At 40.7% G+C, this 14,736-nt stretch overlaps 1 protein-coding gene across 1 annotated transcript in view; it reads right to left on the minus strand.

Annotated features, from left to right (window-relative positions):
* Positions 1-14,736, minus strand: part of RMDN2 (regulator of microtubule dynamics 2) — a 165,320-nt gene that overhangs the window by 40,191 nt on the left and 110,393 nt on the right. The window contains exons 7-8 of the mRNA XM_088477642.1: positions 13,164-13,241; positions 1,174-1,272 (exon numbers count right to left, since the gene is read on the minus strand). Coding sequence (XP_088333768.1) covers positions 1,174-1,272; positions 13,164-13,241 — 177 coding nt within the window. The remainder of the gene's footprint in view (positions 1-1,173; positions 1,273-13,163; positions 13,242-14,736) is intronic.

The following is a 14,736-nucleotide window of genomic DNA, read 5'->3' on the forward strand; positions in this document are numbered from 1 at the left end:
TATCGTCTATATTTAAGTTATTTGAGACAACCAACTGGTATTGGTATAGGCAATTAACTTAATTTATATCTCAAGGTGTCGCACCAATGGGCATTCCTTTCCCCTCCCTCTTTGCCTTTGTTTCAGTATTTATTTTTGTTAATATTTGACTGACACATCCCGATCGCTTTCCATTGCATTGACTTTGTAATGTCTCATTGTTACATGGGGGATTATGTCCACTTATTATGGATGTTTTTTTTGATTTTGACCTTGTATTATTGTATGCATTGAAAATAAAAACTTACACCCACTATATCCTGTTGAGTATAAGTCTATTAAATTCATAATATTTGGTATGTTTTTACAGATTGAGGAATTTTATTTACATTGCATATTCTTTAATAATCCAAACCTATTGTTAGAGATAGTGGATGGCACTGCCACACTCGTCATTACCTAGCCAGTTCACATACACCGATGCTTTTCTTTTGACCTCAACCTCAAATTGTGAACTAACCTTATTTTGTTTGTCACTAGTCCTGAACTCGGACTGCTATTGCCCGCTACTGTACCTGCCCTGACCATGGCTTATTAACTGGACTTTGTGCAAATTTCATCTTCAGTTTTTGGAAAAGAGAATCATCATTTGCCGATTTTATGTTTCAGAATTCAATAATGCATAAAGGATGCAATGTGCTATTCCGAAACAGCACATTAGGTCCAATGGCATAGCAAGATGCAATGTCAGCACTACCATAAATGGCCGATATGTGCGCGGTTTGAATTGAATTCCCCCATCAGTCTTTAAAAACCATGCTTTGAGAATGTGTAGACTACCAGCGTAAGCGATCTGTCCTAACAGAGTGTATATAATCTGGTGGGGATGTATTACACACCAAAAACAAAATGTTCTGCAAAGGGAAAGGAACGCTATGTACATTTGTAAATTTTATCTAAAGCTTCTAGATTTTCATAACTGTGCTTACGCATGTTGTCAAAGCATTTATATAGTAGTTGAGAACTGCGATCCTGCATTCCTGTTAATGTGCTACTGTCACGTATAACTAATGAATGATTGTGCCTTGTGCTAATGGTATGATGCCATTTATTTATATAAGAAAATAACACAAGCACACAGATGTGATCATACCATGTTTGTTTTTTTAAAGAAAAGAAAGTTTAAATATTTGCCTTAAGAAAATTCTGCAAGGCCTCTTGTACTGTTGCACTGGGAGGATTTCCAAAAAGAGTAGCAGCAACTTTTCTCTCAATCCAGGACAATTGAGAAACCTGAGAAGACAGAACCATTATATTGTCTTTATATTCTAATACACAAGATGTTATTTCGGTGTGCTGTTACATCTGTTAGTACTGTGCAGCTATAATCACTTCCAACAGAACAACAATATGCCAGATCAGGGACATGATGCTGATTCTATTGTCAACAAGCAATTTGAGGTTAATAAAGCTACAAATAATGCTGAAAGCCATTACATGAAATGTTGTAATTACATGTTATCTTTCTGTCCTGGAATATACAATGGCACAAGCCATCCTTTTGAAATGTGAAAATGCCTGCTCAAGCTACCACCTCTGTCATTTCTACCAAAATATCAGTGACAAATTACACAGAGGAGAGAGACAAGGAGATTAGATAGATAGACAGACAGACAGACAGACAGACAGACAGACGTGGTTTATGATATGCGGTTGTAAAAAAACCACCAACTTCTAAAAGATAATGCACAGTCAGATATTAGTGTCATTTTATACGCTGGTTAGTTAGAAGAAACTTCTAATTAGGGCTGTAACTAGTGGTGTGTGGGTAGTGCCGCCGTCCAGAATTCAAGGCTGAGAGGGTAGCACCATCGTTACCCCGGTTGCATCTGTATTTGGCTTGCAGAGTGTCTGGGAGGGCATTTTACAATCTGGAGAGCTGCCCGGTGCATCCTTAGAAAGCGCTTGGCATTCAGTTTCCTGGTGCTAGCACCCCTCATCCGTGACATCATGATGTGGGGGTGGCACGGTGAGCCCAGGGCACCCAGATGTCTTGCTACTGCGCCAGTTCTTATGAATACGTTTAGAATGTTGGCATAATGGAAGGGATAGAGGATTACAGAACATAGATGAATCCCTTTGTCTAAATACAGTGATGCAGTATGAACCATATTGTGGGACATTTTATCAAATTCACTTGTCTCTACAATTGTTTGTGCAACATATTTTATAATTTGGCATTGCCATGTTTCTGCCACTTTCACCTCTTCGATTGCTATTGTATAAAAAGTGTCTGTCATCTACTTAATGTCAAAATAAAATGTCACTTTTATATAACAAACTTTATGTTGTATTTTTTCTGCCAGAATCAGCATCAAGTCAAAATTAAGAACGTGTTTGTCATTAACATTTTTAAAAAATAAGCAAACAAGAGTGTTGCATCCTCAATTTAGAGCTGCTGGTCCTCAACTCTGATTTAGGGCCGTATTCAATTAGAGGCGAATAGCCGAAATCAGCTAAAAAGTTTTGCCTTTTGCCGCTTTTCGCCTGGTCAGAACTTATCTCCAAATTCAATTCCAACCGGATTTCGCTTACGCGGAAACTCAATGCACTGTAATAGGCGAAAAAGATTCGCCTATGAATAGCAGGTGAAAAGAAGTGCAAAATCTTTATTTTGGGGTGCAAACGTGGGGAAACGACCCAGAACCCTTGGGACAGTCCCCCAAAGGCCAAATCTTGAAGAAAAAAAAAACATAAAAAACCCTAAGAAAACCCCTCAAAATTACTTTCATTTTTGGGGTGAAAAAGTAAAAAGTGGGGGACAAGCATAAAAACTAGCGAAATAGACTTCTTGGGGGTCTGCAAGGATGGGTCAGGTGTGTTTGGGATTGCAGGTGCATGTAGCAGGTGCGTATTTGACATTTTTTTTAAAAGTTCACTTTAGAAACATTTAAATATGCTAGCACCCATTTTCAAGTACCCCGAATTTGACAGGACTACTTATTTTCACCTAAAAATACTGTTTATGCCATTCTTCACCACTTTTGCATAGATGCTAATAAGAAGCTATTTAACCTACTTCAGTATCCCAAATACTTTTATTAGGGGTATTAGGACACATTTACATTGATTCCCTATGTTAGTGCATTTTTTTGGGGGGTACATACTCACTTCCCCACATCTGACAGTACTTTCCGCCTGTTCTGCAATCGCCGACTTCCGTTTTCGCGTGGTCTGGAATTGATTAGGGCGAAAAGCGGGGACACACACAAAAAGTTATCGCCTCTGAAACAGACGAAGGAGGCGGAAAGTCGGATAGGCAAAACCTTTCCAACTTTTCGTCTCTAATTGAATACGGGCCTAAGCTGAAAAATGGGTTTGGAGAGGTGGTAAAGAACGTGAAGTCTCTAATATTGTGGTGTAAGTAATGTATGACAACTTCTGCTTTATAAAGACAAATTATCAAAGCTTCTTAGAAGAGTCATTTATCGTAATATTGCAGTTTGACCATTGGTGCAAACAAAGGGCACATTTTTACTGGTATTATTAATATTAGCACTTGTCCTGTTACTCTCATGGATCATATCACTGATACAAATAATCCTAGAATAGTATACGCATGTATTAGCTGTGACCTCTATGTAAATAAAATGTAACATTTTTGACAAGTATATTGCCTTAATGGAATTGTAATACATTATGCACATTTGTGATGCATTATAGTTCAGAAAAGTAAAATGAGCAAGGCAGCAATGATAAATAGAACTAATGTAAATACCAGGATATAGAGAAGTAAGAGGACCATTCTTGCTAGGATTAAGGAGAATGAAGCACATACTTGTAAAGTATATTCAACTTATTATACAAAACCAAATCTGACGTTCTAAGTGAGCAAGCGTGAATAAACAGGACAGAAATTCTGACTAAAATTTGGGCGCGTCCATAATATATCATTAAGAAATACACACACAAGAGGCTTTCTGTCTAACTATAGCTATCCAGACATGACGTTTCCACTTCTTAAGAATGCAAAACTATACACAAACACTTTACACAAAAGCCAACAAGCGGAGTTTTTCTAACAAATCTGTAGACTTAAGCTGTAGTCAACAGTGTGCTTTCTGAAATGTTACACATGGCCTGAACAAACGGTTTATGGGATGTTCAATGCTAAAAAGTTAATGCTGTTACGAATATTACTTAACAGCAGTGGCGTAACAATAGCCCCTGCAGAGGTTTGGGGGCACATGCTGGCAGCCAGTGTTTATGCAGATTCCATGCGGTCTAGCAGTCTGCATGGAATCTGCTGAAAATGTCCCTCCAAAAATCGCCAATGCCTACGAGGAGACAGATGCATGAAACCCCTGACAACGAGCATCAAACCCAGAGCATGAAACCCCTGACAACGAGCAAGAGACCCCTGACAACGAGCAGGTAATTTAAAAGTAAGTAAAAGCCTTACTGTGGGGACATAAAATGGTGTCAGGTGCATAAATGTTTGTTTGCATACTGTGTAATGGGCATTACGATGTGTGGCATAATGTGTAAGGGGCATTACGGTGTGTGGCACAATGTGTAATGGGCATTATGATTTGTGGCATACTGTGTAAGGGGCATTTCAGTGTATGGCACAATGTGTAATGGGCATTATGATTTGTGGCAAACTGTGTAAGGGGCATTACAGTGTGTCGCATAATGAGTAAGGGGAATTACTATACAGAAGAAAATACTAATAATGTAAGGGGCATGAATCAGGATTTTTTTTTTCCTGTGGTGGCCAATGTCTGGGCGTGCAGGTTGCAAAACTGGGGTATAAGGTAGTCTTTGCAATGAGGCCACATCCCCTTTTGGAGTACGTGTATTTTTAAAATGTGTATGGCGGCGTATTTTTAACTGTTCGCACTGGGAGCCAAATTGCCTAGAAACAGCCCTGTTTGTTTTACCAGAATGCCATGGGGGGGAGGGGGCACCAGAAACTTTTTTGGCAGGGGGGAGCAAAGTTATAGTTACGCCACTGCTGAACAGGATTAAGAGGTGTGCATGAGTTTAAAAGCTCTGATCTTATCTGGCCAGGTCAGCAATGTAGTGGTTATGCCAACAGACAGGGGTGTTACTAGTCATTTATGGGCCCCATGTACAGCCCAATGGCAAAAAAAAACTCACATAGACACATGGGACAGACAATTAAGACAACCCCAGTCAGCTGTGGGTAGCATAGCAGCTACACCCATTGCACCTATGGTAGTTATGCCCTTGAAAACAGAGGTGTCCTATTGCTAAATAAATAGCCATTGCTTTCCCGACAACCAGCATCTCAGCAATCAGTGATAAGTAGTGAGGAATGGTGGTTGACTGGGTAAATTAATAAACCAAAGCCTAGCCATCTGCTGGTGAGTTTGTAGGGTGGGGGAACACAATGTTCTATTCCTCACCTTTGTTAAACAGTGTGCCCTAAGTGTCTCTACTTGTAGTGGTCGGGCTAGTGTAATTATTAACTAAATGTAAACCTCTATTACGCTGTCTTATTTTATTAGTGTCTTCATCCCAATAATAGTGGAATATGCTGGCGCTGTATAAGTAAATGTTAATAAAATAAAATAACCTTCATCCCCATCTATCTGCCTTGGTGGAGCTATTGCTGCCCCTTCTGCAGTACAGTAAACTACACCTGTATTAGGGAATTTTGTTTGCCCTGTTGTATAGCTAAATACAACCTAATGATGACATGAACAAGGGGAGTGCAAGAGTTGCTGAGATTCATAAAATCTAGTGCACAGGACAACATTGGTGTTGTCCACAAAAAGCAACTATCTGCAGTCTTTTATCAAAAGTGCACGACTAGAATTAGCTGTAATCTGTGCACTATTTTCATAAGTATCTCTTAAATCTAAATGAAGTGATGGGCAAACTGATGTACTTCAATTGCACCATGCCCTGCAACCTCCAAAGCAGCCAATTCCCTTCATTTCAATAATAAATAAAATAGCTAGACAACAATATAGCCTAATAAATCAGGCACAATGCTCCCCATATGACTCTCACTAGCTCCAAAATCCCAGCATATCAGATCTGCAACTTGCTCCAAATAGATCCACATGCCACTTAGACCCCTTACACGAACTCAGGCTGCCATAAGCCCTCAGGTCACATCATGTACTCTGACATCCAACTCCCATATGCTACATAGACGTCTGCACATGACCCACATACTACTCAGACCACTACACATACCATTGTACCATTGCTTCACCCTCTCCATACTGCTCAGACCTCTACACATGCTCCTCTCCATACCACAGACTCCACACATGCCCCCCTCCATACTGATCACATCTCTGCACATGCCCCTCTCCATACCACTCAGATCTCTGCACATGCCCCTCTCCATAATGATCAGGTCTCTGCACAAGCCCCTCTCCATACTGATCAGATCTCTGCACATACCCCTCCTCATACTGATCAGATCTCTGCACATACCCCTCTCCATACTGATAGGTCTCTGCACATGCCCCTCTCCATACTGACCAGATCTCTGCACATGCCCAGCTCCATACTGATCAGATCTGTGCACATGCCCCTCTCCATACTGACCAGATCTCTGCACATGCCCCTCTCCATACTGATCAGATCTCTGCACATACCCCTCTCCATACCACAGACTCCACACATGCCCCCCTCCATACTGATCACATCTCTGCACATGCCCCTCTCCATACTGATCAGATCTGTGCACATGCCCCTCCTCATACTGATCAGATATCTGCACATGCCCCGCTCCATACTGATCAGATCTCTGCACATGCCCCTCTCCATACTTACCAGATCTGTGCACATGCCCCTCCTCATACTGATCAGATCTCTGCACATGCCCCGCTCCATACTGATCAGATCTCTGCACATGCCCCTCCTCATACTGATCAGATATCTGCACATGCCCAGCTCCATACGGATCAGATCTCTGCACATACCCCTCCTCATACTGATCAGATATCTGCACATGCCCAGCTCCATACGGATCAGATCTCTGCACATGCCCCTCTCTATACTGATCAGATCTCTTGCTTCTTATTCTCACCCAAATGAAGCAAACACCACTCACAGTGCACTAGAGACGCTGGGCTGCGACCAGGGCTTAAAGTGGTCTTGGAGAGTTGGTGGAACTCATCTCCCCCGCCTTCTACTCCCCAACCCCATAGCTACGCTAGTTTGATAGGCCAAAACAAGTGTGAAACTGTTCTTTACACACACCCACTGTTGTGTATAGGAAACGCTAAAGTGAATGGCGGGGGGCTTTGGGGCCGCCTAGGCCCCAGAAGCTTTTGGGGCTATGACAGTGTAAAATACATTTAGATGCGATCTTTAGCACTCCTGCCATCAGCTGACTACAATGTTAGATCACTTTAAAAGAAAAATAAAGTTCTATATTATGTGTTATTTTTTACGCCGTGCCTCTGAGTTTTTTTTATGGGGTCCCCACAAACTATTGTATGTCACTTGGATGCCTAATGTTTTTATTTCAACCCCTTTGTATTGCCTTCGCTTGATTATTCCCTATATGCTGGTTTCTCTGAAATGAGCGACCTCTGAAGAAATTGAGACTCCCTAGGCAGACAGTGAGTGACTCTGTCTGTGGGACTTCTGTGCAGGGATTTGGTGAAGGTGGAACTAGTTCCACCTTCCATTAGAGGTGACGGAACTCAGTTCCACCACGTTCCTGCCCACTTTAACCCCTGGCTGTGACTTTACTCACACAGGAATTAGTTTTAAACATGTACAAAGTCACAGATGAATGAACCTGGCGTGTGAAAAAGCTGCAGCATCGTAGCACTTCATATATAGATTAAGATGCAGTCGCACAAAGATGTACAAATGTCGCACATCAAATTGATCAGTGCAGTCTAGCAGTGTAGTTTTGTCGCTTCCAGTTGTTTTTTTTTTTTTTGTCTTGCACATTTGTATTATAACAGACATAAAATAAGTCAATTATAATAACATATGACCTCGCTGTAATCGAACTTGTATAATAAATATGAAACACAATAGTATAACTACAGTGGGGGGGATACAATGGACAAGACATTCAACGAAAAATAAAAAGAAATTGGATAGGTAGGAAAGGGAAAGGTGTAGGGAAGAAGGGAAAGGGCCTGGTCATACGTATATGATTAGAGATCACAAGTATATTGTAACATCATGACATCATATCATATAAATGTATAACTTTATATAGATGTCAATAACAGAACTCTATCAATCAATCTGTTAGAGGCATAGAGTAACATAGATCTATTTATCTATCTATTGCAGGTATAGAATAACATCATAGGATCCTCTCAAATAAATGTTATCACTTTATATGAATGTCAATATCCAATATCAATCCATCTTAGATTTGCAAATATTTATATATCAGGAGTAATAGAGACATAAGCAAATAATGATAAAGTAAATATGTACGAGCTGTCCTTAATGCTAATTTCCATAAACGAGATGAGAGAATATTACACTTCCACATGCGTAGACTCCAAGAGTTGTCTAGACAAGAACCACTCTGTGTGTTTAAAAATTTTTAGAATGTGAGTACGAGATGGAGGTTCTAAGGATTCTATATAAAAGTGCCATTTAGAATAGAAGTTTTCAGCTCCTCTATTGATATCCGGAAAGGTGTCTCTTCTGTCAAAATATAGGAGCTGTAGAAGTTTTATTTTAACTTCCGAGATTGAAGGAGAGGACGTTTTTGTCCAGTGACATAGAATTACTTTCCTTGCTACAGTAACTGTAATCGTGAGGAATGGGATCAACTGCTTTTTTTTGGTACCCAGATCCCAGTTCGTAAAATCTGACCACAGGCAGGCCCTCGGGTCTGGAGTTAACAGGAGTGAACATATGGAATTTATAGTTTATTAATTTATGCCAGAATTTTTTGATTTTCCTGCATGTCCACATACAATGCAGAAAACCTGCGACTGAGATATGACACTTAGTACACTCTGCAGTGTATGAGACATTAAAATGTTGTCTTTGAATAGGTGCTACATAGGCTCTAAATACTGTCCTTATGTGAACTTCTTGCAGATAAGAGGATCTTAAAATCTTGAGAGTGGAGTCGTAGTGCAGAAATATATTCTCATCATCTCCCATATCAGACCAATCCGATTTCCATAAGGATAATGTTCTATCCCTCTGAGTATCATGAGCTAGATCAACCAAAATCGTATAGAGATATTTAATTTTATATGGCATATTAAGATTATTTTTTAGCAGCACCGTTATAGGGTCTTTCAAGGAAATCTCTTGCATGGCCCGGGGTATGGACGAGATAAAATGTCTCGTCTGGAGATACATATAAAAGTTTGAGTTAGGTAAGTTAAATTGTTGTCTAAGATCCGAAAAACTTAGTAAAGATCCTCCTGGATCAAAAACTTTGGCTGTAATAGATAAGCCTTTTGCACGCCAGGTTCGAAAGGCTGTATTGGTCAGAGTAGGTGGAAAGGAGGGATTGCCCCAGAGAGGAATATAGGGTGAGGAGTTAAAATGTCTGTGTAATCTTTTATTTAAGGTTCTCCAAGCGAGATATGTATCTTTAAAAATGATATGGGATAAAATACAAGGAGGAATATCTTGAGGTTTTGAATGCAATAGCGCAGCTGGAGAATAAGGTGCCTGCCAAAACAAGGGAGGATTCGTTTCAGCATGTTCGGAGTTGTTAATTCGAAATTCTTCCCAAACCGCCTCAAGTCTGTTTTTGAATTTGGGGGAGCGCAGGAGGTGAGAAGGAAAGCGCCATAACTTATGTGGACCTTTATCAATATGTAGGTGAATCTTAATCCTAATCAAGGAATGGTCTGAGATAACAATAGGGTCTATATGGGTTTCTATTACTTGTGGGAATATAGATTTGGATACTAACAGGTAATCAATTCTAGATAAAGAACTGTGAATGGCTGAGATACAAGTAAAGTCTTTTTCGGTAGGATTTAACGCTCTCCAAGCATCTATTAGTTGCAATCTAGAAGCAAAAAGAGGAATCCCTAATTTAGGGAGAGGAGAAGAGTGCAAAGTGGGCTTCGATCTATCAAGATATGGAGATGAAATTAGATTGAAGTCTCCTCCTACTATTAACCTAGAATTACTATGAGTAATGAGTTTGGCTAATAATTTCTGGAAAAATTGTCTAGAGTATATGTTAGGGGCATAGACATTACATATTACTAAAGGCGTGTTATTATATAATAACTCAGTTACAACATATCTGCCTTCCGGATCAGAGTATATAGAAGAAACCTTCAATTGTAAGTAACGTTTGGCCAATATAGCAACGCCTCTCTTTTTTGAAGTAAATGGAGCCGAAGCAACTAAATACCATTGTAACATTTGTAGTTTACACGTTTCTGAAGCCGTCAGATGGGTTTCCTGTAATAACGCTATATCAATATTTTGTTTAGACAGATACATTAAAATTTTTCGTCGCTTGGCAGGGGAGTTGATTCCCCCAACGTCCCAAGAACCTATATTGAGCTGCGACATCATGAAACTTTGAAAGGGAAAAAAGGAGCTTTTCTATACTTCATCCCAGACGTACCTAAGACCGCATTGACCAGGGGGGGGGGGCAAGGAATGGAGAGGATAAAACATAAGGAAGAAAAACAAATAAAAATAGACAAGGGGTACAAAGTAATATGAAACAACAGTAATAATAAGCATACAAATAACATCCCTAAAATAGGGTAGGTAAATATACCTAGATCTCGAACTTCCTGTTATATCAAAAACAGTAGTACAACAACTAAAATAATTCCGGCGCTAAGCTCCGACCTGATATCCCGATAGCATAAACCGTATAGGGGATAGTATGGTAAGTAACAAACATGACATAGATAGAGAGTACCTTATATTGTGTTATGAGCCACTAACGGGATCAAATTAAGGCAATCTATAATGTCCCGCCACCAATTTAAAGAAGTAAACAAAACCTATATACCACGTATAGGTGAATTTAAATAACAAAATGGATCAAAGCAAGTTAACCTATAGACTGAACTTCTGTTGCAGTTAAGACAGCTGTCCGATATCTGCACATAAAACTTAAAATAAAGTCCAGTATATGGCGACATCTCACCAAGGTAGCAAAGCAGGGAATCTTGAAGAGAAGGAACACTGTAGATCTTAGGACTGTTGTGAGGATATCGGATCCGAGATGTCCCAATTACGTTCCTGGGCCGCTTCCTGGAAATATGCCTGCGCGTCCTTTGAATTGGTAAAATCCACAAAGGAGTCTCCATCGAATATACGTAATCTGGCAGGATATATCATAGCAAATTTCTTACGATCTTTAATTAATTGTGTGCAAATGGGTGAAAACATCTTTCGAGCACGCGTTAGCTCCACTGAAAAATCCTGGAAGAGGAATAACTTATTGCTTTCCCATGTAATATTTCGCTTTTTCCGTGAAGCATCCCAAAAGGCTATTTTGTGAAGATAATTTAAGCACTTGAATAAGATGATCCTAGGTCTGGCCTCTGTGGCTCTGGAAAAGGGGCCCAATCTGTGTACTCTTTCTATAATAAGATCTTTACATTCTTCAGTAATTCCCAGCAAGGAAGGTAGTGTGGACTGAACAAACTGTGCTAGTGCCTGACCTTTGACGGATTCGGGAAGGCCCACTAACCTCAAGTTATTCCGTCTTGACCTGTTTTCTAGGTCATCAATCTTATTTTTCAACTGGAAATTTTCTTTTTCCAGCTTGATTACAGATCCCTGAACCTCAGCCATATGATGAGACAGTGATCCGATCCTGTTTTCCGAGTCTGCCACTCTGTGTGTTAGTTGCTGCAATTGTACAGTGATATCACTGACAGCCTGCTTGAGCAGAGGTCCCATGGTGGCTGTAATAGCATCTACCACTTCATTGTATGATACAGGGGAGGTAGATCTTCTCCTTACCTGCGGGGCATCATAGGCATCCGCCGCAGATTTTTTGTGTGCTGGAGAGGCAGCTTCACTGTCAGGGTCCGGCGCCATATTGATTCCAGCCCTGCGTTTCTCTTGTCGCGGTTGGAGCGGCTTAGCGGCGGGTACAGACGCGGGAGGGAAGAATCTCTCCATATACCAGCTGCTCGGAGAGGTAAGCCACGGAAGGGAATACCCGATGGAGGCTAGAAAAAGCCTTTAAACTGTGTGACTAATCGGGATATCGGCGGAGCTCCGTGAGTGAGATGCTCACGCCATGCAGCCGGAAGCGGAAGTCCCCTTCCAGTTGTTTTTAATGTGCGAATAATACTAACATGGTAAGCGACAAAGACGCTCTACTGGGTCCCTGTGCACCGAGAGGGGTTGTTTGGTGAGACTGAAGACACTGTATGTGGACGGCTCTGCATATTAGCAGCATACTGCATCAAATATTACACTGTTGTTACTTAACAATTGGTTCTCTTAACCGCCTTGCTAACAACTTTCCTGTATTATTATAACAGGTGATCCTATATTCTACATTTTGTACAATTCTAGAATTCTCCTTTGGTTTAGTTCTGGGCATTTTCAAAACTCTAAAATACAAATGATAACAATCATATCAATGACTGTTTTCGCAAACTGATGAAGTGACAGAAAGACAAACAAAACTGATTTCACTATGCAAGCGTAGGAGAAAACACATTACTGACTGGGTAGCAGTAGCCAGATTTAGAGGGATGACTTTTATACCCTGATGAATCACAGTCAAAAAGGAAATTCATTAAGTTCAAATACTGTACGCGTGAGTCAAGTGTCTTGTAGGTGTCAGGGTGTGAGGCAGGCTGATCTTTTTTCCCCTCTTAACAGAAAATATAGGCATCTATTTTTAGTAGCTTGTATTAACGTCCATGGGCATTCTGCAGTATCCTGAGAGGACTGTATTAGTCACACGAAAATAAACTATTCTTATTTCATACCTCAAATAACATTTCCCGTAGTTATATAGCAATAATACAGGATATAAATTCCCTGTAGATGTGCTAGGAAAAGAGAAAAATATATATACATATAAAAGGCATATTCTGTTCCACAATACAGTAATATCAGTTAATTATCAGATGAAAGTATGGATGTCACATATATTCTTGGCTATATCTGACCCTATTTTAGTAGAAATATATGAAGCTGATAGGGATTTTGTGCAATGCTGCAGAGAAATGAAAGCTACTTACAGCATAGCACCATCTGCCTAAGAGGTAGTACTGAAGAGGGTCCTCTGGGTGAAGTTCTATTGCTTTGTCCAAATGCTCCTGAAAGATAAAAATACATTATAGTATTGTTATAGAGGATGACAACAGCATATACAGTAACTTGCAAAAAGTATTCAACCCCCCCAAACAGTCAACATATTTGGTTATGGTATTACATGCCTTTGTTAACTTTTTTTTTCCCGAGGTCCATAGGGTCCACAGACATTACGTTAGGGTATGTGGATACACTGGGTCCTCCTCCATATATACCCCACCCCTGGCTACAGGTAGTTAGTTTGTTACCAAGCCCACAGCAGGAGAAGGAAAAAGATGAGAATGAAGTACAAATGTACTTTAGAACCACTCTCTCTAAGAAGAGGGAATCATAAGAAATACAAAAGAAAATATTACCCAATAACACCAGGTGCGTTAGCGTGGGTGTCCAGTGGACCCTATGGACCTCAAAGAAAAAGAGTTAACAAAAGGTATGTTATACCATAACTCTTAATTTCTTCTTTGGGGGTCAACAGAAATTACCTTGGGGATGTCCCAAAACAGTTCCCTTAAGGGTGGGGACAGTTCTGTGTTTCAGTTGAAAGGAGAATCCTACGCCCAAAGGAAGCATCCTGAGAGGCAAATGTGTCAAATTCTTAAAATTTGACAAAGGTGTGGATGGAAGACCACGTGGCTGCTTTGCACAACTGTTCAGCAGAGGCAACACGACAAAACACCGACGATGGTCCCACAGATCGAGTAGTATGTGCTGTCACTGTGTTTGGAACAGAGACACAACCTTAGGAAGGTAACCCGCCGATGGTGGTAACCCGTTCCACCTGGGGAGGATCAGCCTTTGCAAAGGCCTGGAATGGAACTAAGCATATTCCATCATGTCGAAGGCGGACACCATGGATCCCAAAACCTACATTGCTGAGGGGATCGACACTCGGCGACGTGTGGAGACATCTACGCACTCGTAGTTGAAGTGTGGAGATCTTGTCTGATGTCAGAAAGATTCTCTGATCCAGAGAATCCAGCAGGGCTCCCAGATGAAACTCTGTGAGGGATTCAGGGAGGACTTTTTCCAGCTGATTAACCATCCATGCTTGTGCAGGAAAGCAATGGTTAACTACAGACGGCGGTGAAGAACTTCTGGGGATTCTGCTAGGAGCAGGAGGTTGTCCAGGTATGGAAACAGTCGGACACCCTGACTACACAGGTGGGCCGCCCGGATAGCCATAATTTTTGCAAACACCCGTGGAGCTGTGGAAAGTCCAAAGGGCAGAGTCTGAAATTGGAAGTGTTGCCGTAGTATAACAAATTGGAGATATCACTGATCTGAGGGTGCTATAGGTACGAGTCCTGAATATCCAGAGATACTATAAAGTTCCCAGGCTCCATAGCTAAGATGATGGAATGTAGGGGTACCATCCTGAACTTTGGCAACCTTAGGAATTTGTTCAAGGATCTGAAGTTGGGGATACGCTGATGAGACCCATTCGGCTTCTAAACCAGAAAGAGTAGAAATATAATAATAACAACCACTCCCTCACTGAGA

This window comes from Taudactylus pleione, unplaced genomic scaffold (assembly GCF_031769625.1).
Source record: "Taudactylus pleione unplaced genomic scaffold, aTauple2 ptg000201l, whole genome shotgun sequence".
In the NCBI taxonomy this organism is placed as follows: domain Eukaryota; kingdom Metazoa; phylum Chordata; class Amphibia; order Anura; family Myobatrachidae; genus Taudactylus; species Taudactylus pleione.